Raw genomic sequence first — 24,117 nt, forward strand, 5'->3', positions numbered from 1 at the left:
TAATGATGAAAAATTGGCCAACCGAAGCGCTGCTGAACAACACTTGGACAAGTTTTTTTGAAGATAAACCGCAGAAGTTCTACACTGATAGAATTATAGAGCTACCAGAAAAATAGCAAAAGGTCTCAGTTAATAATGGTACACATGTATGTCCAGCTGTTACCTCAACTCTTGACTTTGCTGAACCGCTCTTGTAAGAAATTCTTTTTCCATAAATGTTTCTTTTGTACGTCGCATCTAGGATATTATCGGTTATCTCATATGATACTGAGCTAATTGTAATAATTTTAAACTAACTGACTACTTACCAATACGCCACTTCACCGCAGGTGTGGGCAGAGAGTGAATGGAACGCTACAACAATCTGTTTTAGCAAACAATCTTCGCCTCTCAATCTCGCCACATTCATGAATCTCCTCATAGTTTTGTTTTGCTGTTCTTTCTCGTTTGCTCCACATGTCCAAACCATATCCAAACTCCTTTTTTAGTTTTAACGCTTATCTTAGCCTTGTATTCATTCCTTATATCACTATTCGAATATCGATCATATGTGTTTTGCGCACATTTGTCTGAGAGATCACATTTCGACTGCATTCTGCCTACTTTCATACTTCTTTCGCCGAATCCATGTTTCACTTCCATACGTTAGGGTTGGAAGCAGTACTCAGCTGTGTACTGCCATTTTAGATTTCGCTGGATGGTTTTTATTTGCTTTTACTGATTTCAATGCACCATTCACTCTGATCCCAGCATTCACACTCATTTCCATATCTCTATCAATCTTTCCATTCCTAGAGAACCTAAATTCCCAAATACAATACAAAATCATCTATCTGTCCCATAATTTCCCCATTCACTATTATTTCACACCCAGATCTACATTCATCTCATTCAAAATACATAACTTTAGATTCATCAGCAAATCGCTTTCCTTGCACACATTGTATACCTTCGTCACCATCTCCTGCAGGTATTTTCTGCTATCAGCAAGAGGCACTTCATCATCAGCATACAAACCGTAACAGACAGTCAAATTGTGTGACTGTCTTTTTGTAGGTAGGTACCGTAGAACGTAGCTACTTGAACTTTGATGTGTTCCTCGAACCCAGTACAAAAAAAAAATTAGATCGTGGTATCGATCGAAGTATCGTGACAATAAGTGGCACCTGTCAAGTAAACAATGAATCATGTCAATACGTTCATTATTGTAGACCAAATACAGATTCAATTTTTTTTTTGTACTGGGCTCAAGTAACACATCAAAGTTTAAGTAGCCCCGTTCTACGGTACTATTGAAAAAAAAAGTCATTAAATAATGATTTATTACACGTTTTTTAATAATCAAATCACACATCAAAGAGCATCAAACTCCATTTTTTTTGTGGTCTCTACTGTTAATTCTTCTTTTTCTGTGGTGCATTGTAAGTGGAACCTTCTGATAGTGTTGATGACATCCTTGTTGAGAAGTTCGTATAGATCATCGTGGTGAATGAAGTCGTCGTGGTTGAACTTCATCCAGGATATTGTATTTAAAACCACATCATTGTTCGTTTTTTTCAAAGTATTTTTCACAAAAATACAATCCTGTAAAATTTACATGCATTCATTTAAATAATTGTGTTTAAAAATTAATTAGATTTATAAAATTCAATTATGGTATAACATGGAATACAGAGTTCACCCTTAGAGAAGCCTAGGTATAACAGACATTAATTTAGGTAGAGGAAAGGTTATTGAGATGGTATGAGAACCTGAACATGTTGTAAACCAGGTGATCCCTATGGATCTTCCTTTAAAGACATCTAGAGGAAAACCAAAAATTCACGGATGCTACAAAAAGATAACGTAATAAGGCATGACCTAGGCGACATTGTCCATGATAGAAGGACCTACAACCTGAGGACGAGGAGAGTTGATTCCATGTATGTCATTATAATCCAGGATTCGGACCTCACATACAAATATAAGAGTTTCTGCTCAATAAAAAGCTTCTTCGTCTCACGAATAGATTGACACTAGTGAAGTTCTAATGGTTCAAGAACAACATTTCGAAACTGGATCATTTATATAAAACTTCCAAGAATCTGAATAGTGTGGTTGTCAATCATGGGTAGAGTTGGTGAATGTTACACGTGTGTAAAGTGATCACTTAAACCAGCCTATGATGGTCGTAAGCCCCGGAAATGCCCAGACTTCCGTATTCTTCTTCAACTATGTTGTAATGTCAAAAAAATTATATTATAAATTTAACTTACTTCCATCGTGATGAAGTTGTCGTTTTGTGCGCAGAAGAGGGCCACCGGTGCCCTGTTGGCAGTCAGATTGTAGCTCGGTGGAGTCAAGCTGCCGTAGCGCTTCATGTTCTCCTGTTTCCCGTAGTCAAACCAACTCAAGGTTGCTAGATTATTCAATACAAAAATAATTACAACCTTCAAGTATCTACGCTAAAACTAGACACGTTTGAGATTTGGTGCTGGAGAAGATACAACATTTTAAGTGTGTCAAAATACTACTTCAAAAATCTGGATTATCTCCAATTACAATCTAAATTTGTGAACAAATATTCGGACACACTCAAAATGTTGCAAATACATTAACTGGTCAAATTATAAGCGAAAATAATATGATAAAAAGGATATTTTTTGGCGTTTCTCATGTATGTGATTATAATTCAGGATTCGGACCTCGAATACAAATGGAAGAGTTTCTGCTCAATAAAAAGCGTCTTTCGTCTCACCAATAGATGTCTTTAGTGAAATTCTAGTGATTCAAGTATAATGTTTTGAAATTGGATCGTATATATAAAACTTCCAAGAATTTGAGTAGTGTGGCTGTCCATAATGGGTAGAATCGGTGAATGTTACACGTTGTAAGCCCCGTAAATGCCCAGACTTCCATATTCGTCTTCATCTATGTTGAGATGTCAAAAAATACTGGAAGAAGATGTTTTCAATCCCACGGACAGCAAAGAAAACAAACTCATCGATATTGAAGCATAATAAGGATCACGGATCTTCTTTCGAATTTTTCCAAAGACGAGTTCTCCAGTTCTTCGGCCACATTGCTAATCTAATATTGAAAATGGTTTAGAGTTAGATATTCCGCAATACCTGTTTGAGCTAATTGACAATAGTGGACTAAACTTTTGAAACATAACGGCTGTACATTCTCGGCTAGACTTGACACCATTTTCTGGAAAAAAAAACGTTAACTTCATGTTACAATAAATAAAAATAAAACATCCTTATTATGTTGTAATACAGGTCCAAAGTTAGAATCCTGTGGCACACCCATAGATGTGCTACAATAAAATAAATACAATGTTTAAAAGTTATCTGGTCTGAGCCATCCATAAGAAGAAAAACTTATTGGGACAGTGAAGATGGTATATCTCTGTACGTTGCTAAAGTATACGTAAAAGTGGTTTGGTCACAAGTCACATTAAACATGCGTAACGTCATAATCTTTGACGCATCACCAATGCATTATGGAATTTCATAAAAGCAATGTATGTAATATTAGCTCTACAATACAGACAGTACACACACCTACACATCATCAATGGACAAGTTAATGTGGCTATTCAAATTCCGTGCAATTCAAAATTAAATAGTTATTTTAAAATGAGTGGAAATTAAATTATGCGATAAACGTAGATAACGCTATAAAAATACATAATGAAGCAGACGATTGAGTGTGATTGATGGGTTTTGTTACTGAAATCGATTCGTCTATGAAGAAACATCTTTGGAAAACAACAATTTTCGAAGGAGTTTCTAAGACACTCGAACCCTGCCCAGGACCAATAACCCTGCCTAAACTGACCTGAAAACCCTGCGCAAGACTGATAACCCTGCCTTTACTAACCTGATAACCCTGCGCAGGACTGAAAACCTTGCCTTTACTGACCTGATAACCCTGTCTTTCTTGACTTAATAACCCTGCGCAGGACTGAAAACCCTGCCTCAACTGATCTGAAAACCCTTGCCTTCATTCAACTAAGGAAAACCTTATCGATCGAATGCTCTGCCCTACACACTATTTACACCCAGAGAGGGAATGTGAGAAGAAGATAGTTGGCCTCACCAAATTTGTTTGAGGATCTGTCATTTGGATGAAGACAAAGAAGTGTTTGAAGAATGGGGTCAGCGTGATGTGGCTGACCCCTCGCGGCATGAGTTTCTCCTGCAAGCACACAAAATTAAAACACACCTAAAGGCGGAGACTGACTAGAGCATTTCGTCGTAACGTAACATGTTACGATGCGAGCATTCAGGCAGTCAGTACAGCGAGCCGAGCTGCTCGCCGCTCCTTCCGAATGCTCCATCCAAAGTCGGATGCAATTTTAAGTTAGTACAGGGTTGCCAATCTGTGGGAAATACCCCAAACTGGGGGGAATTTGTGGGGATTGGCACTATATTCTTTTTTTCTTCATTTGGAGTAAGCAGTAATTTATTAAAATCACAGAACCAAGAATCGCGTCTTCGTCGTCCGACATTTTAACTACAGTACGAATGCAATGTTGCAAAGATTCATACCGATTTTGAGTTATTGATTCAGATTTTCAGATTTTTTGGTATGACATATGGCAACACTGAGCACAAGGCCACTAGCGAGCACTGATCGTGGTCAGTCAGCAATGCCCATTTCTAGTATATAATCTTTGGCAATGCCGTAACGTCATAACGTAACATGCTCGCCGCGAGCGATGTTACGATGTTTTGTTATGACGAAATGCTCCGGTCAGTCTCCGCCTTAATGTTAAATACTTCTTAGTTCATTTAATTAAAACACATTTCTGCAATATTTGTATTTTACTTAGTTTACCGAGTAAAATTTAAATGCATTGTTAGATGTCGACTATCACTCGAAAGCAGTTGTCTTATTTGGGCAGTTCAAACAGCGCATCGACGGTCCTGATCCCCGTACAATCTCGTATATTTTGGAGCGGGCAAACTGTCTTCTGAGCACACATCGTCGACCCTCTATATTGCTATTTATGATTATATGCAATAACTCGTACTTTTCTCCTTTTAGCACAAGTCCTCGATCAACAATTAACAACACAATTTAGCACTTTGAATCAAATAATCATTTCGAAATCCCAAGTACCATACCGCCAGTCTCAGTCTCGTGAACAAGTCAGCCAAAGGAAGCAGTCTCGACAAGTGCACGGCGGGCGCCAGCGCCACGAAGGAGAGCACGCGCGCCGCCAGGTCGGGTCTGGTCGCGCACATGATCATGTAGGATGTCGTGCCCATAGAAAAGCCCACGTAGTGCAGCGCGGGCGCGCCAGACACGCGCAGCACGAGCTCCATCATCGCGGGCACGTCCAGCTGCCCCAGCTCGTCGATTCTGTGGACAAATCATTTATAAACATGCCTGATCAATAGAAAAAAGAAACGTATAACAATGAAGACGTCTAGGTATACGTTTTTGGTAAACATATAAAACGAGAGTCCTGTACTTCATTCCATTCCGAAAAACCGTCAACCTGTGAGAATGACAAAATTTGAATACTAGTTTTAAAAAATACTTTTATTTTATAACTTTGAACATAATATCATTAAGATATAAATCATTTTATACTCGCACACATAACAAATAACATATACATAAGGCAAAAGATAGGAAAAACATTTTAATGTACAAAGTCTTGATCGCCGACCCATTATTTTGCTCCATATGTTGGTTTTTTCTCTTACCCCTAGCAGCTACAAAAAAAATACTTTGTATATTTTCGATTTCCATATATTGTGAACCCTTTTTGTGGGTGAAACGGGTAACAAAGTCGTACACTAGACGTTTCCTTGCTAGTATCTATCCACAATATTCCACGTACTGGAAGTGACTTTTTATAATTCCATTATCGTTTTAAATTGTCCCTTTGAAGGTGGAAATAATAGGATACTTTTTATAGTGGAATATTGCAGATTATATACTTTTTTCATTATAATATATTCTCGCAGAATTGTTTCATGATTTTATTACATTTCTTAAAATAGATTCTACCCCAAAAACCTTTAGAATGGGTTTAAGCGACAGAACAACTATAACATAAAAAGTACTCTCTAAAGCTTGCACAGTTAGGGCGTTTGTGGATTACACGGAATTTTACCGTCCGGCAGTCCGGTCATGAAAAATGAAAGCGACTACGACAGTTTAGCCTGATTGAATTTACACGCAATGTGTTCACGCACCGATCAAAAGCACCGATCCGAAGAAAAATTGACAAAAGCACAAGCCACTCGTCGTTTTAAAACGCTAACTGACATGCCAGACGATAAAATTCCGTGTAATTCCGTGTAGTGCACAAACGCCCTTTTAATTAAGGAAAATTGCTCATGAGTACATAATTTACACACCCGAAATCCCAATACGATGGGTCGCTTTTGGACTTGCTCTCGTGCGATGTGTGCCAGTTGCCCCTCATGTTCCCCAAAAACACGTCATAGCCAGCGTCAGCCAGGAGAAATCCTGCAAACATATCAAAATCACTTGATACAGAATGTGTGTGAGAATAGTCGAAGGGACGGTTATCAAAGAACCCTTGTATATATTATTGGATATAATACTCAACAATTCAATATGGAATTGTGCCAACTGTCTACAGTTACAATAAATAAGGTAAAAGTAGCTGACATAGCTACTCTAGCAGTGCTTTACCGAGGATTAAAACTTAAACTTCATAAAGTGATCCAAAATCTGTGGTTTAATAATCAGTGCAGCAAGCTTAAAACAGTTCCAAACTACATACATATATCCACAGATCCAGATCATTTACAGGCAACCAAGCGGTGAAGAAAGCACAACTGTACTGGCTGAAGACCGAGATCAAAGACTGCTACCGGAAGAGAGGCAACCTACTCCACTTCATCCTTAATAATTTGATTGCATTGATAAATAAACGGTTGAACATATCCAACAAATAATTGCTTTTAAAATTAACCCCCAAAACAATAAACTACATAATCTTAAACTACAACAAACCTTGTTTAATTTTGGATATATTACCCAACAATTCAATATGGAATTCTACCAACTGTCTGCAGTTACAATAAATAAATCAAAGAACACGATTAAAGCGAATGAATGAATAGAATATAACACGTAGGACGATAGTAATGTTTATGAATGAATGTATATATGCAAAGAAACTTACAAAGGTTATTGTGTGCATATCCGCGATGGTTTCCGTAAAAAACTGGAGCAGAAACAAGAACGGAAACAGAAATATGTTTAAAACTATTTTCACATTGTGACAGTTTTCTTACACCATTTTGACATTTGGAAACACAGAAGAATCTCGCTTGGTTCATTTGACAGGTTTTTGTACCAAATTCAAACTGTATAAAGATGTGTCTAGTTTGATAGATTTGAATATGCATACCTATACCGCTTAACCTAGGAAGGTACAATGTTTTAATGCATTCATCAAACAAAAGATATTTTTCTAAATTTTAATATGGAACAAAATTGAATTGAAAGCGAACGAAGCCTGTAATGGTTTGGTCAGATCAGGAGTCGGAATAATCGGCGGGTATATATATATGAAGAGATGTATGAATGTTGAAGAGGCGAAGATTGTTTGCAAAGACAGAGTGGTGTAGCGTTCTATTCTCTCTGAAAGATGAGCTGATGACATTGTCCCCGTCACGGATAGGAAGTGGATCAAAAAAGTCCAAACAAGAGAAGTCTGAAAAATAAGAGATACAAAAGCACAAAGAAGAGCCTCACCTAGACTTCTGTTGCGTCCCATGACAAGAAAGCTTTCAGAACCATCCATTATGCCGTGCATCAGCAGCACGGGCGTGCTCGGGCGCGCTGGGGGGATACGCTGCACGCGGAGCAGATGCCCGTCAGCCGTGCGCGCCACGTGCTCCTCGACGGGGTAGCCCTCGGCGCGCAATATCTCCATCTATGGAACATTTCATACACATAGGAATATTAACAAAAAACGCGCTAAGTTTGTCAGAAATTAAGACTCTCGCTAGGTGGGGAAGGCAATGATGAAGAAAATGGTATGAGCATGCGAGTAGAATGGAACCATCCAGACTCCCCCACATCGCATCATATCTGTCAAGAGTCTACGAGATAGAATAACACTATAGAATAATAGAAGTATGCGAGATCCAAAAGGTCGGTCGGTGGAGAAGACAATAAATGTGAAGAGAATGGAACTATCCAGACTCCCCCACATTGCATTGCACCGCCAATCCCAAGGTTTCAAGACTCCCAGGTAGACCACCAAAGAGATGGATTGGTTGCTGAGAATCATCATCGCAGGAGGCTTATTCTTTTCATAAACAGGCTACAAGGCCTGCACTAAGAAGAAGAAGATGGATTTAGAATAAACAAGACATGTATCGCATTTTTTGCACATATGTCGGAGGTAAATGCTGCATAGGGGCCAGACAAACATCATGGTGGTTACACTGTAACACTAAGACCCTGTTTAGATCAACTGTAGACAAACTGATTATCAAGAGTAAGATCGAGGGTCGAAGAGGTGTCGGATGAAGGCGGATCTCCTGGCTCCGAGAGAACAGGAGTACAGAGCGTTGAGAAGCTGTTTCGGACTCTCCAAAATAGGGACACATTCTCACAAGTAATAGTCAACGTCGGGGGGACCACACGACATGTAAAGAAGAAGTAGACAAAAAAAGACTTGCTTTGATGACTGTAACTCTTCAGTCTTTTTTGTGCGCATTTTTTCTAGTCCGCTTTTTTATGTAGGTATTAATTTTCACATTGTTATCAGTACTCACCGCAGTTTTGGGAATTGTGTTTTGTGATGACGACAGTTGAGATTTCCATAAAATGATCATCAACAAACTTAGTGTTTTATTCATTTTTTGTATTATTTTTTAACACTTATTAAAAATAAATTTAATTATTCCTTTTAGAATATACTCACTACTGTAACTTTTATCAAATGTTATAAAAAATATTTATTTAAAAAATATATTAAGTAAATCACATCCATCCATGGAGAGAAGGTTTTTTCTCTGCATCTGATGGGATCAGAAATATGCTGTGTACATTGAGATTTTGAAATCTGGTGAATCAGTTACTTCTGAATCATACCGACAACAGCTCATCAGTCTGAATTGAGCTTTGGGGAAAAAACGTGGTGAATGAGCCTACAGATATGGCAGTGTCTGTTGGCCCATTCACAAAGTGATTTTGCTGCACGAAATGCCCGGCAGCACGTGGCTAAGCCAGTCCAATAAACTTTGGAAGCACTAGGCTGGGGAGTCTTACCCCTCCCCGCGTATTTACTTGATGTAGCCTCCTCACTTTACCATTTGTTTCCTTTAATGCAACGTGGACTGTCGGAACAGCACTTTGATTCCTACAAAGAATTTATAGTGCAATAGATTTCTTCAAAAGACCAGTATTTCTTCTACCACGGATCTCGTGCTTTGCCAGGAAAATAGGCAAAAGTAGTAATTAGCAACGTTAATTATTTCGATTCATGTATTTTTTCCCTTTGGTATAAAAAAAATGGTTAAATTAAGCAAAAAGGGGCACTTTTATATATTTATATTTATGTACAACATTTTGAGTGTGTCCAAATACTTGTTCACAAATCTGGATTATCTCCAATTGTAGGAGCATTTTTCATTTTATTTTTGACATCTTATCAAAGATGAGGAAGAATATGGAAGTCTGGGCATTTACGAGGCTGACGACCGTCATAGGCTGGTTTACATGGTTCAAGAACAATGTTTCAAAATTGGTTCATATATATATATATATAGAACTTCCAAGAATTTGTGTAGTGTGGTTGTCAATAATGGGTAGAATTAGTGAATGTTACACGTGTGTAAAGTGATCATTAAACCAGCCTATGACGGTTGTCAGCCCCGTAAATTCCCAGACTTCCATATCCTTCTTCATCTTCGATGAGATGTCAAAAAATAATATTTATGTTTATATTTATGCACAACACTATTTGCCGACACTATGTCAACACGACACAAAATCAAATTAGCAGTGGGTCCATATTCTAGTGAGGTGTTATATGTACATGTATTTGCAATATGCAAATCCATAATAAATATATACTCGAATACGTATAATTTATCTTTGCCTAAGAGAGAATGTAGCAATTACATTTTTTTATGTTTTTATCTTTACGAAAACAGAAATGAAACTAAGGACCCTACGCCTGGCACACTTACATAAGCATACATCCAAATAAAAGGGTTTCTGCTTAATAAAAGCTTTCTCAATCCAACATAGATAGTTGTTGTGAACTCGTATGTGCTGTGTCACGAGATTGATCAAATATATCGGATAGGGTGGGCTGATTTAACTATGAAAGGGGTCTACAATATAATTTAATTAAGAAAGGTGTGTTGAGATAGTTTGGACATGTAGAACCAATAAGTGAGGAAACAACGGTAAAATACATTTATGAGGCGAACGTAATTGGAAAAAAGAGCAGAGGAAGACCGAGAAAAATTTGGCACAATCAGGTATCCCAAATACTTGAAAGCGGTCAGGTTAGGAGTCGAAACAATCGGCAGGAATGTATGAGGAGATGCATGAACGTGGATGAGGCAAAGAATGTTTGCAGACATTGTGAGACAAGACAAGACAGAGTGGTGTGGCGTTCTGTTCTCTCTGCCTACCCCTTCGGGAAGCGGCGTGATGGTAAGTTAGTTAAGGAGTCTAAAAAGTTTCATTTTGGATTGCACATAATGTAAAAAATATTCCATACTACTTTTAGCTCTTGACCAGAGCTCAAAGTTTTCGGAAAAGCCATTTTTTGCATTTTGACTGATGGTAAATCGCAAAAAGAGGCTTTTTGAAAACTTTCTGATGTGGTTGAGGGCCAAAAGTAGTATGGAATATTTTTTAAATGTATTTTATGCTATGTGCAATCTAAATTACAACTTTTTAGACCCATTTGTCTTTGTTATAAAAAAAAATCATCTATCAACGGCCTACTCTTATCTAGGAGTTATAAAAATTTGAGTAGTGTGGTTTTAAATCGTGTGTAATATGGTGAATAGTGCACGTGTGAAAAGTAATTATTTAACCAGCATATTACGGGTCGTAAGCCCTGTCAATACTCAGACTTATATATTCTTTTTTAACTATGAGAGATGCCAAAAAAACATACATATTTGAATTTTATTTACATAAGCATTTATTACCAAAGTCCGCCTGTACGGGGCAACGTTCGCCGGCTCAGCTAATGTACGTAATATGAATATTAATAATTACGGAAATGTATGCTGACATTAAGGGCAAACTCTCAAACTGGATGATTCAGTAAGCGATCAGCTGCGCGGCTGTCAAACAAGTGACTGGGCACAATTAAATTGAGCACACACATCTTTGATGACTCGGAACCAATTGACGGAACTGGGGTGCGAAGTTTTAATGCACCTACCGTATAGTCCAAATCTTGCACCGTCTGATTACCGTTATCTTGGTCTCTCCTAAACTTTCTAGATGATGAAAAATTGGCCAACCGAAGCGCCGCTGAATAACACTTGAACAAGTTTTTTTGAAGATAAACCGCAGAAGTTCTACACTGATAGAATTACGGAACTACCAGAAAAATAACAAAAGGTCTCAGTTAATAATGGTACACATGTATGTCCAGCTACGGACACAAAAACCATCGCACTTACCTGTTACCGCAACTCTTGACTTTGCTGAACCGCTCTTGTAAGAAATTCTTTTTCCATAAATGTTTCTTTTGTACGTCGCATCAAGGATATTATCGGTTATCTCATATGATACTGAGCTAATTGTAATAATTTTAAACTAACTAACTACTTACCAATACGCCACTTCCCCGCAGGTGTGGGCAGAGAGTGAATGGAACGCCACAACAATCTGTTTTAGCAAACAATCTTCGCCTCTCAATCTCGCCACATTCATGAATCTCCTCATAATCTTGTTTTGCTGTTCTTTCTTCATTCGTTTGCTCCACAAGTCCAAACCGTATCCAAACTCCTTTTTTAGTTTTAACTATAATGCTTATCTTAGCCTTGTATTCATTCCTTATATCACTTTTCGAATATCGATCATACATCGTTTTGCATACATTTTTCTGAGAGATCGCATTTCGACTGCATTCTGTCTACTTTCATACTTCTTTCGCCAAATTGGAAGCAGCACTCCGTTGTGTACTGCTGTTTTTTATTTCGCTGATAGGTTTTTATTTGCTATTACTGATTTCAATGCACCATTCACTCTGATCCCAGCATTCACACTCATTTCCATATCTCTATCAATCTTTCCATTCCTAGAGAACCTCAATTCCCAAATACAATACAAAATCATCTATCTGTTCCATAATTTCCCCTTTCACTATTATTTCACACCCAGATCTACATTCATCTCATTCAAAATCCATAACTTTAGATACATCAGCAAATCGCTTTCCTTGCACACATTGTATACCTTCGTCACCATCTCCTGCAGGTCTTTTCTGCTATCGGCAAGAGGCACTTCATCATCAGCATACAAACCGTAACAGACAGTCAAATTGTGTGACTGTCTTTTTGTAGGTAGGTACCGTAGAACGTAGCTACTTGAACTTTGATGTGTTCCTCGAACCCAGTACAAAAAAAAAATTTAGATCGTGGTATCGATCGAAGTATCGTGACAATAAGTGGCACCTGTCAAGTAAACAATGAATCATGTCAATACGTTCATTATTGTAGACCAAATACAGATTCAATTTTTTTTTTGTACTGGGCTCAAGTAACACATCAAAGTTTAAATAGCCCCGTTCTACGGTACTATTGAAAAAAAAAGTCATTAAATAATGATTTATTATACGTTTTTTAATAATCAAATCACACATCAAAGAGCATCAAACTCCATTTTTTTTGTGGTCTCTACTGTTAATTCTTCTTTTTCTGTGGTGCATTGTAAGTGGAACCTTCTGATAGTGTTGATGACATCCTTGTTGAGAAGTTCGTATAGATCATCGTGGTGAATGAAGTCGTCGTGGTTGAACTTCATCCAGGATATTGTATTTAAAACCACATCATTGTTCGTTTTTTTCAAAGTATTTTTCACAAAAATACAATCCTGTAAAATTTACATGCATTCATTTAAATAATTGTGTTTAAAAATTAATTAGATTTATAAAATTCAATTATGGTATAACATGGAATACAGAGTTCACCCTTAGAGAAGCCTAGGTATAACAGACATTAATTTAGGTAGAGGAAAGGTAATTGAGATGGTATGAGCACATAGGACGCAGAGAACCTGAACATGTTGTAAACCAGGTGATCCCTATGGATCTTCCTTTAAAGACATCTAGAGGAAAACCAAAAATTCACGGATGCTACAAAAAGATAACGTAATAAGGCATGACCTAGGCGACATTGTCCATGATAGAAGGACCTACAACCTGAGGACGAGGAGAGTTGATTCCATGTATGTCATTATAATCCAGGATTCGGACCTCACATACAAATATAAGAGTTTCTGCTCAATAAAAAGCTTCTTCGTCTCACGAATAGATTGACACTAGTGAAGTTCTAATGGTTCAAGAACAACATTTCGAAACTGGATCATTTATATAAAACTTCCAAGAATCTGAATAGTGTGGTTGTCAATCATGGGTAGAATTGGTGAATGTTACACGTGTGTAAAGTGATCACTTAAACCAGCCTATGATGGTCGTAAGCCCCGGAAATGCCCAGACTTCCGTATTCTTCTTCAACTATGTTGTAATGTCAAAAAAATTATATTATAAATTTAACTTACTTCCATCGTGATGAAGTTGTCGTTTTGTGCGCAGAAGAGGGCCACCGGTGCCCTGTTGGCAGTCAGATTGTAGCTCGGTGGAGTCAAGCTGCCGTAGCGCTTCATGTTCTCCTGTTTCCCGTAGTCAAACCAACTCAAGGTTGCTAGATTATTCAATACAAAAATAATTACAACCTTCAAGTATCTACGCTAAAACTAGACACGTTTGAGATTTGGTGCTGGAGAAGATACAACATTTTAAGTGTGTCAAAATACTACTTCAAAAATCTGGATTATCTCCAATTATAATCTAAATTTGTGAACAAATATTCGGACACACTCAAAATGTTGCAAATACATTAACTGGTCAAATTATAAGCGAAAATAATATGATAAAAAGGATATTTTTTGGCGTTTCTCATGTATGTGATTATAATTCAGGATTCGGACCTCGAATACAAATGGAAGAGTTTCTGCTCAATAAAAAGCGTCTTTCGTCTCACCAATAGATGTCTTTAGTGAAATTCTAGTGATTCAAGTATAATGTTTTGAAATTGGATCGTATATATAAAACTTCCAAGAATTTGAGTAGTGTGGCTGTCCATAATGGGTAGAATCGGTGAATGTTACACGTTGTAAGCCCCGTAAATGCCCAGACTTCCATATTCGTCTTCATCTATGTTGAGATGTCAAAAAATACTGGAAGAAGATGTTTTCAATCCCACGGACAGCAAAGAAAACAAACTCATCGATATTGAAGCATAATAAGGATCACGGATCTTCTTTCGAATTTTTCCAAAGACGAGTTCTCCAGTTCTTCGGCCACATTGCTAATCTAATATTGAAAATGGTTTAGAGTTAGATATTCCGCAATACCTGTTTGAGCTAATTGACAATAGTGGACTAAACTTTTGAAACATAACGGCTGTACATTCTCGGCTAGACTTGACACCATTTTCTGGAAAAAAAACGTTAACTTCATGTTACAATAAATAAAAATAAAACATCCTTATTATGTTGTAATACAGGTCCAAAGTTAGAATCCTTTGGCACACCCATAGATGTGCTACAATAAAATAAATACAATGTTTAAAAGTTATCTGGTCTGAGCCATCCATAAGAAGAAAAACTTATTGGGACAGTGAAGATGGTATATCTCTGTACGTTGCTAAAGTATACGTAAAAGTGGTTTGGTCACAAGTCACATTAAACATGCGTAACGTCATAATCTTTGACGCATCAGCAATCCATTATGGAATTTCATAAAAGCAATGTATGTAATGTTAGCGCTACAATACAGACAGTACACACACCTACACATATTAATGGACTAGTTAATGTGGCTATTCAAATCCCATGCAATTCAAAATTATTAAAAATAAAAAAATGAGTTATTTAAAAATGAGTGGAAATTAAATTATGCGATAAACGTAGTTAACGCCATAAAAGGACATAATGAAGCAGAAGATTGAGTGTGATTGATACGTTTTGTTACTGAAATTGATTGTCTATGAAGAAACATCTTTGGAAAACAACAGTTTTCGAATGAGTTTCTAAGACACTCGAACCCTGCCCAGGACCAATAACCCTGCCTTTACTGACCTTATAACCCTGCGCAAGACTGATAACCTTGCCTTTACTGACCTGATAACTCTGCCTTTATTGACCTAATAACCCTGTGCAGGACTGATAACCCTGCCTTTACTGACCTGATAACCCTGCGCAGGACTGAGAACCTTGCCTTTACTGACCTGATAACCCTGTCTTTCTCACTAGATTATCCCTCCTGTTCCCAACATAGATTCAAATAAAACATATTTGATTAGTTAGAAGAAACAAAAATCCAATAAATTATGTATTAACCTTGTACATAATAATCAAGGTATATAATAAATGCAATTCTTATCTAAAAAAAAACCATGTCTTTCTTGACTTAATAACCCTGCGCAGGACTAAAAACCCTACCTCAACTGATCTGAAAACCCTGTACTGGACTAGTAACCTTGCCTTCATTCAACTAAGGAAAGCCTTATCGATCGAATGCTCTGCCCTACACACTATTAACACCCAGAGAGGGAATGTGAGAAGAAGATAGTTGGCCTCACCAAATTTGTTTGAGGATCTGTCATTTGGATGAAGACAAAGAAGTATTTGAAGAATGGGGTCAGCGTGATGTGGCTGACCCCCCGCGACATGAGTTTCTCCTGCAAGCACACAAAATTAAAACACACCTAAAGGCGGAGACTGACTGGAGCATTTCGTCGTAACGTAACATGTTACGATGCGAGCATTCAGGCAGTCAGTACAGCGAGCCGAGCTGCTCGCCGCTCCTTCCGAATGCTCCATCCGAAGTCGGATGCAATTTTAAGTTATTACAGGGTTGCCAATCTGTGGGAAATACCCCAAACTGGGGGGAATTTGTGGGGATTGGCACTATATTCTTTTTTTCTTCATTTGGAGTAAGCAGTAATTTATTAAAATCACAGAACCAAGAATCACGTCTTCGTCGTCCGACATTTTAACTACAGTACGAATGCAATGTTGCAAAGATTCATACCGATTTTGAGTTATTGATTCAGATTTTCAGATTTTTTGGTGTGACATATGGCAACACTGAGCACAAGGCCACTAGCGAACACTGATCGTGGTCAGTCAGCAATGCCGTAACGTCATAACGTAACATGCTCGCCGCGAGCGATGTTACGATGTTTTGTTATGACGAAATGCTCCGGTCAGTCTCCGCCTTAATGTTAAATACTTCTTAGTTCATTTAATTAAAACACATTTCTGCAATATTTGTATTTTACTTAGTTTGCCGAGTAAAATTTAAATTCATTGTTAGATGTCGACTATCACTCGAAAGCAGTTGTCTTATTTGGGCAGTTCAAACAGCGCATCGACGGTCCTGATCCCCGTACAATCTCGTATATTTTGGAGCCAGGCAAACTGTCTTCTGAGCACACATCGTCGACCCTTTATATTGCTATTTATGATTAAATGCAATAGCTCGTACTTTTCTCCTTTTAGCACAAGTCCTCGATCAACAATTAACAACACAATTTAGCACTTTTAATCAATTTAGCACTTTTTCCTGTACAACTACGATATTACCTATATTATACACAATTACTTCTCTGTAATAAAGCAAAAAATGCGAATTACACAAATTTAAAGCAAATGTATTATTTTTATTTACTTTGAGTGTGATTTTGAATGCATTTTTTTTAGAAATGTACCAAATATTTGATGGTCATACGAATTGCCAGATTGTCCTAAATTTAGGGAACTAAAATATTTAATTGTTGTGTAATATATCCTAAATAAAACAAGGTTTGTTGAATGGAATTCTACATTATCAAACACTATATTTGATAATGTCCTAAGAAGACGAAACGCGTCACGTATTAACATATACATAAATAAATGTAGAATTCAATCCAACAAACCTTGTTTTATTTTGGATATATTACCTAACAATTCAATATGGAATTCTACCAACTGTCTGCAGTTACAAAAACTAAAATATTTATTTTGATGGTAGAAAAACGTCACATTTTTTTATCATAGTAGCTGTAGTTATGAGAAAAAATGGTCCGAGTGGAAAAGGTTAGTCAAACAATCATTTAGAAATCCCAAGAACCATACCGGTAATCCCACTCTCGTGGCATAGTCAGCAAATGGGAACACTTTCGACATGTACACGGCGGGCGCCAGCGCCACGAAGGAGAGCACGCGCGCCGCCAGGTCGGGTCTGGTCGCGCACATGATCATGTAGGATGTCGTGCCCATAGAAAAGCCCACGTAGTGCAGCGCGGGCGCGCCAGAAACACGCAGCACGAGCTCCATCATCGCGGGCACGTCCAGCTGCCCGAGCTCGTCGATTCTGTGGACAAATCATTTATAAACGTGCCTGATCAATAGAAAAAAGAAACGTATAACAATGAAGACGTCTAGGTATACGTTTTTGGTAAACATATAAAACGAGAGTCCTGTACTTCATTCCATTCCGACAAACCGTCAACCTGTGAGAATCACAAAATTTGAATACAAGTTTTAAAAAAAATTATGTATTTTATAACTTTGAATATAATATCATTAAGATATCAATCATTTTATACTCGCACACATAACAAATAACATATACACAAGGCAAAAGATAGGAAAAACATTTGAATGTACAAAGTCTTGATCGCCGACCCATTATTTTGCTCCATATGTTGGTTTTTTCTCTTACCCCTAGCAGCTACAAAAAAAATACTTTGTATATTTTCGATTTCCATATATTGTGAACCCTTTCTCTAAAGCTTGCACAGTTAGGGCGTTTGTGGATTACACGGAATTTTACCGTCCGGCAGTCCGGTCATGAAAAATGAAAGCGACTACGACAGTTTAGCGTGATTGAATTTACACGCAATGTGTTCACGCACCGATCAAAAGCACCGATCCGAAGAAAAATTGACAAAAGCACAAGCCAATCGTCGTTTTAAAATGCTAACTGACATGCCGGACGGTAAAATTCCGTGTAATTCCGTGTAGTGCACAAACGCCCTTATAAGGAAAATTGCTTATGAGTACATAATTTACACACCCGAAATCCCAATACGATGGGTCGCTTTTGGACTTGCTCTCGTGCGATGTGTGCCAGTTGCCCCTCATGTTCCCCAAAAACACGTCATAGCCAGCGTCAGCCAGGAGAAATCCTGCAAACATATCAAAATCACTTGATACAGAATGTGTGTGAGAATAGTCGAAGGGACGGTTATCAAAGAACCCTTGTATATATTATTGGATATAATACTTGACAATTTAATATGGAATTCTGCCAACTGTCTACAGTTACAATAAATAAGGTAAAAGTAGCTGACATAGCTACTCTAGCAGTGCTTTACCGAGGATTAAAACTTAAACTTCATAAAGTGATCCAAAATCTGTGGTTTAATAATCAGTGCAGCAAGCTTAAAATAGTTCCAAACTACATACATATATCCACAGATCCAGATCATTTACAGGCAACCAAGCGGTGAAGAAAGCACAACTGTACTGGCTGAAGACCGAGATCAAAGACTGCTACCGGAAGAGAGACAACCTACTCCACTTTATCCTTTACAATTTGATTGCATTGATAAATAAACGGTTGAACATATCCAACAAATAATTGCTTTTAAAATTAACCCCCAAAACAATAAACTACATAATCTTAAACTACAACAAACCTTGATTAATTTTGGATATATTACCCAACAATTCAATATGGAATTCTACCAACTGTCTGCAGTTACAATAAATAAATCAAAGAACACGATTAAAGCGGATGAATGAATAGAATATAACACGTAGGACGATAGTAATGTTTATGAATGAATGTATATATGCGAAGAAACTTACAAAGGTTATTGTTTGCATATCCGCGATGGTTTCCGTAAAAAACTGGAGCAGAAACAAGAACGGAAACAGAAATATGTTTAAAACTATTTTCACATTGTGACAGTTTTCTTACACCATTTTGACATTTGGAAACACAGAAGAATCTCGCTTGGTTCATTTGACAGGTTTTTGTACCAAATTCAAACTGTATAAAGATGTGTCCAGTTTGATAGATTTGAATATGCGTACCTATACCGCTTAACCTAGGGAGGTACAATGTTTTAATGCATTCATCAAACAAAAGATATTTTTCTAAATTTTAATATGGAACAAAATTGAATTGAAAGCGAACGAAGCCTGTATGGTTTGGTCAGATCAGGAGTCGGAATAATCGGCGGGTATATATATATGAAGAGATGTATGAATGTTGAAGAGGCGAAGATTGTTTGCAAAGACAGAGTGGTGTAGCGTTCTATTCTCTCTGAAAGATGAGCTGATGACATTGTCCCCGTCACGGATAGGAAGTGGATCAAAAAAGTCCAAACAAGAGAAGTCTGAAAATAAGAGACACAAGAGCACAAAGAAGAGCCTCACCTAGACTTTTGTTGCGTCCCATGACAAGAAAGCTTTCAGAACCATGCATTATGCCGTGCATCAGCAGCACGGGCGTGCTCGGGCGCGCTGGGGGGATACGCTGCACGCGGAGCAGATGCCCGTCAGCCGTGCGCGCCACGTGCTCCTCGACGGGGTAGCCCTCGGCGCGCAATATCTCCATCTATGGAACATTTCATACACATAGGAATATTAACAAAAAACGCGCTAAGTTTGTCAGAAATTAAGGCTCTCGCTATGGGGGGAAGGCAACGAAGAAGAAAATGGTATGAGCATGCGAGTAGAATGGAACCATCCAGACTCCCCCACATCGCATCATATCTGGCAAGAGTCTACGAGATAGAATAACACTATAGGATAATAGAAGTATGCGAGATCCAAGTGGTCGTTAGGTGGAGAAGACAATGAATGTGAAGAGAATGGAACCATCCAGACTCCCCCACATTGCCTGCACCGCCAATCGCAAGGTTTCAAGATTCCCAGGCAGACCACCAAAGAGATGGATTGGTTGCTGTGAATCATCATCGCAGGAGGCTAATTCTTTTCAAAAACAGGCTACAAGGCCTGCACTAAGAAGAAGAAGATGGATTTAGAATAAACAGGACATGTATGACATTTATTTGCGCATACCATATGTCGGAGGTAAATGCTGCATAGGAGCCAGACGTACATCATGGTGGTTTTACTGTAACACTAAGACGCTGTTTAGATCAACTGTAGACAAACTGATCATCAAAGGTAAGATCGGGGGTCGAAGATGTATCGGATGAAGGTGAATCTCCTGGCTCCAAAATATACACAGGCAGACAGGAGTATGGAGCATGGAGGAAATGTTTTGGACTACCCAAAACAGGGACACATTCTCACAAGTAATAGTCAACGTCGGGGGGGACCACACGACATGTAAAGAAGAAGTAGACAAAATAAGACTTGCCTTGATGACTGTAACTCTTCAGTCTTTTTTGTGAGCATTTTTTTCTAGTCCGCTTTTTTATGTATTAAGTTTTAAATGCGGTAATAATTTTCACATTGTTATCAGTACTCACCGCAGTTCTGGGAATTGTGTTTTGTGACGACGACAGTTGAGATTTCCATAAAATGATCATCAACAAACTTAGTGTTTTATTCATTTTTTGTATTATTTTTAACACTTATTAAAAATAAATTTAATTTTTCCTTTTAGAATATACTCACTACTGTAACTGTTATCGAATGTTATAAAAAATAATTATTTAAAAAATATATTAAGTAAATCACATCCATCCATGGAGAGAAGGTTTTTTCTCTGCATCTGATGGGATCAGAAAGATGCTGTGTATTTTGAGATTTTGAAACCTGGTGAATCAGTTACTTCTGAATCATACCGACAACAGCTCGTCAGTCTGAATTGAGCTTTGGAGGAAAAACGTGGTGAATGGCTACCGAAGCACATAGAATACTCAAGGAGGCTAATCTCGAACGTGCTCCGTCAGGATAAAGTAAAAAATATACAGTTGGTCCAGGTCAACCATCAACATCACAATCAAAATGGAACTTCCAAGGAGAGAAGCCTTTATCTGCATCTGGTGGGATCAGAAAGATGCTGTGTATTTTAAGATTTTGAAACCCGGTGAAACTGTTACTACTGATCGCTACAGCTCATCAATTCGAATCGAGCTTTGGAGGAAAAACGTGGTGAATGGACTAACAGATATGGCAGTGTCTGTTGGCCCATTCACAAAGTGATTTTGCTGCACGAAATGCCCGGCAGCACGTGGCTAAGCCAGTCCAATAAACGTTGGAAGCACTAGGCTGGGGAGTCTTACCCCTCCCCGCAAATTCACCTGATGTAGCCTCCTCACATTACCACTTGTTTCCTTTAATGCAACGTGAACTGTCGGAACAGCACTTTGATTCCTACAAAGAATAGATAGTGCAATAGATTTCTTCAAAAGACCAGTATTTCTTCTACTACGGATCTCATGCTTTGCCAGAAAAATGGGCAAAAGTAGTAATTAGCCACATTAATTATTTCGATTCATGTATTTTTTCCCTTTGGTATAAAAAAAATGGTTAAATTAAGCAAAAAGGGGCACTTTTATATATTTATATTTATGTACAACATTTTGAGTGTGTCCAAATACTTGTTCACAAATCTGGATTATCTCCAATTGTAGGAGCATTTTTCATTTTATTTTTGACATCTTATCAAAGATGAAGAAGAATATGGAAGTCTGGGCATTTACGAGGCTGACGACCGTCATAGGCTGGTTTACATGGTTCAAGAACAATGTTTCAAAATTGGTTCATATATATAGAACTTCCAAGAATTTGTGTAGTGTGGTTGTCAATAATTGGTAGAATTAGTGAATGTTACACGTGTGTAAAGTGATCACTTAAACCACCCTACGACGGTTGTCAGCCCCGTAAACTCCCAGACTTCCATATTCTTCTTCATCTTCGATGAGATGTCAAAAAATAATATTTATGTTTATATTTATGCACAACACTATTTGCCGACACTATGACAACACGACACAAAATCAAATTAGCAGTGGGTCCATATTCTAGTGAGGTGTTATATGTACATGTATTTGCAATATGCAAATCCATAATAAATATATACTCGAATACGTATAATTTATCTTTGCCTAAGAGAGAATGTAGCAATTACATTTTTTCATGTTTTTATCTTTACGAAAACAGAAATTAAACTAAGGACCCTACGCCTGGCACACTTACATAAGCATACATCCAAATAAAAGGGTTTCTGCTTAATAAAAGCTTTCTCAATCCAACATAGATAGTTTTTGTGAACTCGTATGTACTGTGTCACAAGATTGATCAAATATATCGGATAGGGTGGGCTGATTTAACTATGAAAGGGGTCTACAATATAATTTAATTAAGAAAGGTGTGTTGAGATGGTTTGGACATGTAGAACGAATGAGTGGGGAAACAACGGTAAAATACATTTATGAGGCGAATGTAATTGGAAAAAGGAGCAGAGGAAGACCGAGAAAAATTTGGCACAGTCAGGTATCCCAAATACTTGAAAGCGGTCAGGTTAGGAGTCGAAACAATCGGCGGGAATGTATGAGGAGATGCATGAACGTGGATGAGGCAAAGAATGTTTGCAGACATTGTGAGACAAGACAAGACAGAGTGGTGTGGCGTTCTGTTCTCTCTGCCTACCCCTTCGGGAAGCGGCGTGATGGTAAGTTAGTTAAGGAGTCTAAAAAGTTTCATTTTGGATTGCACATAATGTAAAAAATATTCCATACTACTTTCGGCCCTTGACCGGAGCTCAAAGTATTCGGAAAAGCCATTTTTGCATTTTGACTGATGGTAAATCGCAAAAAAATGGCTTTTCGAAAACTTTCTGATGTGGTTGAGGGCCAAAAGTAGTATGGAATATTTTTCAAATGTATTTTATGCTATGTGCAATCTAAATTACAACTTTTTAGACCCATTTGTCTTTGTTATAAAAAAAAATCATCTATCAACGGCCTACTCTTATCTAGGAGTTATAAAAATTTGAGTAGTGTGGTTTTAAATCGTGTGTAATATGGTGAATAGTGCACGTGTAAAAAGAGATCACTTAACCAGCATATTACGGGTCGTAAGCCCTGTTAATACTCAGACTTATATATTCTTCTTTAACTATGAGAGATGTAAAAAAAACATACATATATGAATTTTATTTACATAAACTTTTATTACCAAAGTCCGCCTGTACGGGGCAACGTTCGCCGGCTCAGCTAATGTACGTAATATGAATATTAATAATCGCGGAAATGTATGCTGAAGTTAAGGGCAAACTCTCAAACTGGATGATTCAGTAAGCGATCGGCTGCGCGGCTGTCAAACAAGTGACTGGGCACAATTAAATTGAGCACACACATCTTTGATGACTCGGAACCAATTGACGGAACTGGGGTGCGAAGTTTTAATGCACCTACCGTATAGTCCAAATCTTGCACCGTCTGATTACCGTTATCTCGGTCTCTCCTAAACTTTCTAGATGATGAAAAATTGGCCAACCGAAGCGCCGCTGAATAACACTTGAACAAGTTTTTTTGAAGATAAACCGCAGAAGTTCTACACTGATAGAATTACGGAACTACCAGAAAAATAACAAAAGGTCTCAGTTAATAATGGTACACATGTATGTCCAGCTACGGACACAAAAACCATCGCACTTACCTGTTACCGCAACTCTTGACTTTGCTGAACCGCTCTTGTAAGAAATTCTTTTTCCATAAATGTTTCTTTTGTACGTCGCATCAAGGATATTATCGGTTATCTCATATGATACTGAGCTAATTGTAATAATTTTAAACTAACTAACTACTTACCAATACGCCACTTCCCCGCAGGTGTGGGCAGAGAGTGAATGGAACGCCACAACAATCTGTTTTAGCAAACAAT

General features: G+C 37.8%; 2 protein-coding genes across 3 annotated transcripts; both read right to left on the reverse strand.

Moving 5' to 3' along the window:
- Positions 1–1,290: 1,290 nt before the first annotated feature.
- On the reverse strand, positions 1,291–10,014 carry LOC148308976 (lipase member K-like). 2 transcript variants are annotated; one of them, XM_088260810.1, is made up of 9 exons: positions 9,956–10,014; positions 8,769–8,919; positions 7,738–7,918; positions 6,366–6,477; positions 5,118–5,355; positions 4,087–4,185; positions 3,111–3,192; positions 2,256–2,398; positions 1,291–1,584 (listed from the first exon to the last, which is right to left on the reverse strand). In XM_088260810.1, exons 2-9 carry the CDS (start codon positions 8,850–8,852, stop codon positions 1,354–1,356), a joined length of 1,170 nt encoding a protein of 389 aa, XP_088116936.1. In that variant the 5' UTR covers positions 8,853–8,919; positions 9,956–10,014; the 3' UTR covers positions 1,291–1,353. The 2 variants fall into 2 exon arrangements, with proteins under 2 accessions (XP_088116936.1, XP_088116935.1); XM_088260809.1 differs by having other exon boundaries at positions 9,886–10,007.
- A 2,772-nt stretch (positions 10,015–12,786) lies between these two features.
- On the reverse strand, positions 12,787–22,239 carry LOC148308977 (lipase member K-like). The gene is made up of 9 exons (XM_088260811.1): positions 22,197–22,239; positions 20,754–20,909; positions 19,690–19,870; positions 18,320–18,431; positions 17,377–17,614; positions 15,837–15,935; positions 14,608–14,689; positions 13,753–13,895; positions 12,787–13,065 (listed from the first exon to the last, which is right to left on the reverse strand). Exons 2-9 carry the CDS (start codon positions 20,835–20,837, stop codon positions 12,835–12,837), a joined length of 1,170 nt encoding a protein of 389 aa, XP_088116937.1. The 5' UTR covers positions 20,838–20,909; positions 22,197–22,239; the 3' UTR covers positions 12,787–12,834.
- Between the last annotated feature and the right edge of the window lie 1,878 nt (positions 22,240–24,117).

The sequence above is a fragment of the Brachycentrus maculatus genome, unplaced genomic scaffold (assembly GCF_059751285.1).
Source record: "Brachycentrus maculatus isolate JH-2025_06_01 unplaced genomic scaffold, ASM5975128v1 h1tg000142l, whole genome shotgun sequence".
Taxonomy (NCBI): domain Eukaryota; kingdom Metazoa; phylum Arthropoda; class Insecta; order Trichoptera; family Brachycentridae; genus Brachycentrus; species Brachycentrus maculatus.

What these genes read in the sequence shown, in the direction of transcription:
- LOC148308976 (XM_088260810.1), bottom strand. Translation starts at nt 8,852, where the DNA reads ATGAATAAAACACTAAGTTTGTTGATGATCATTTTATGGAAATCTCAA. An exon ending in ACACAATTCCCAAAACTGCG is followed by an intron (nt 7,919 to 8,768) that starts GTGAGTACTGAT and finishes AATGTTCCATAG; the next exon opens with ATGGAGATATTGCGCGCCGA. An exon ending in TCACGAGACTGAGACTGGCG is followed by an intron (nt 4,186 to 5,117) that starts GTATGGTACTTG and finishes GTGTGCTTGCAG; the next exon opens with GAGAAACTCATGCCGCGAGG.
- LOC148308977 (XM_088260811.1), bottom strand. Translation starts at nt 20,837, where the DNA reads ATGAATAAAACACTAAGTTTGTTGATGATCATTTTATGGAAATCTCAA. An exon ending in TTGTCAATTAGCTCAAACAG is followed by an intron (nt 13,896 to 14,607) that starts GTATTGCGGAAT and finishes TGAATAATCTAG; the next exon opens with CAACCTTGAGTTGGTTTGAC. An exon ending in ACAACTTCATCACGATGGAA is followed by an intron (nt 13,066 to 13,752) that starts GTAAGTTAAATT and finishes TAAATTTTACAG; the next exon opens with GATTGTATTTTTGTGAAAAA.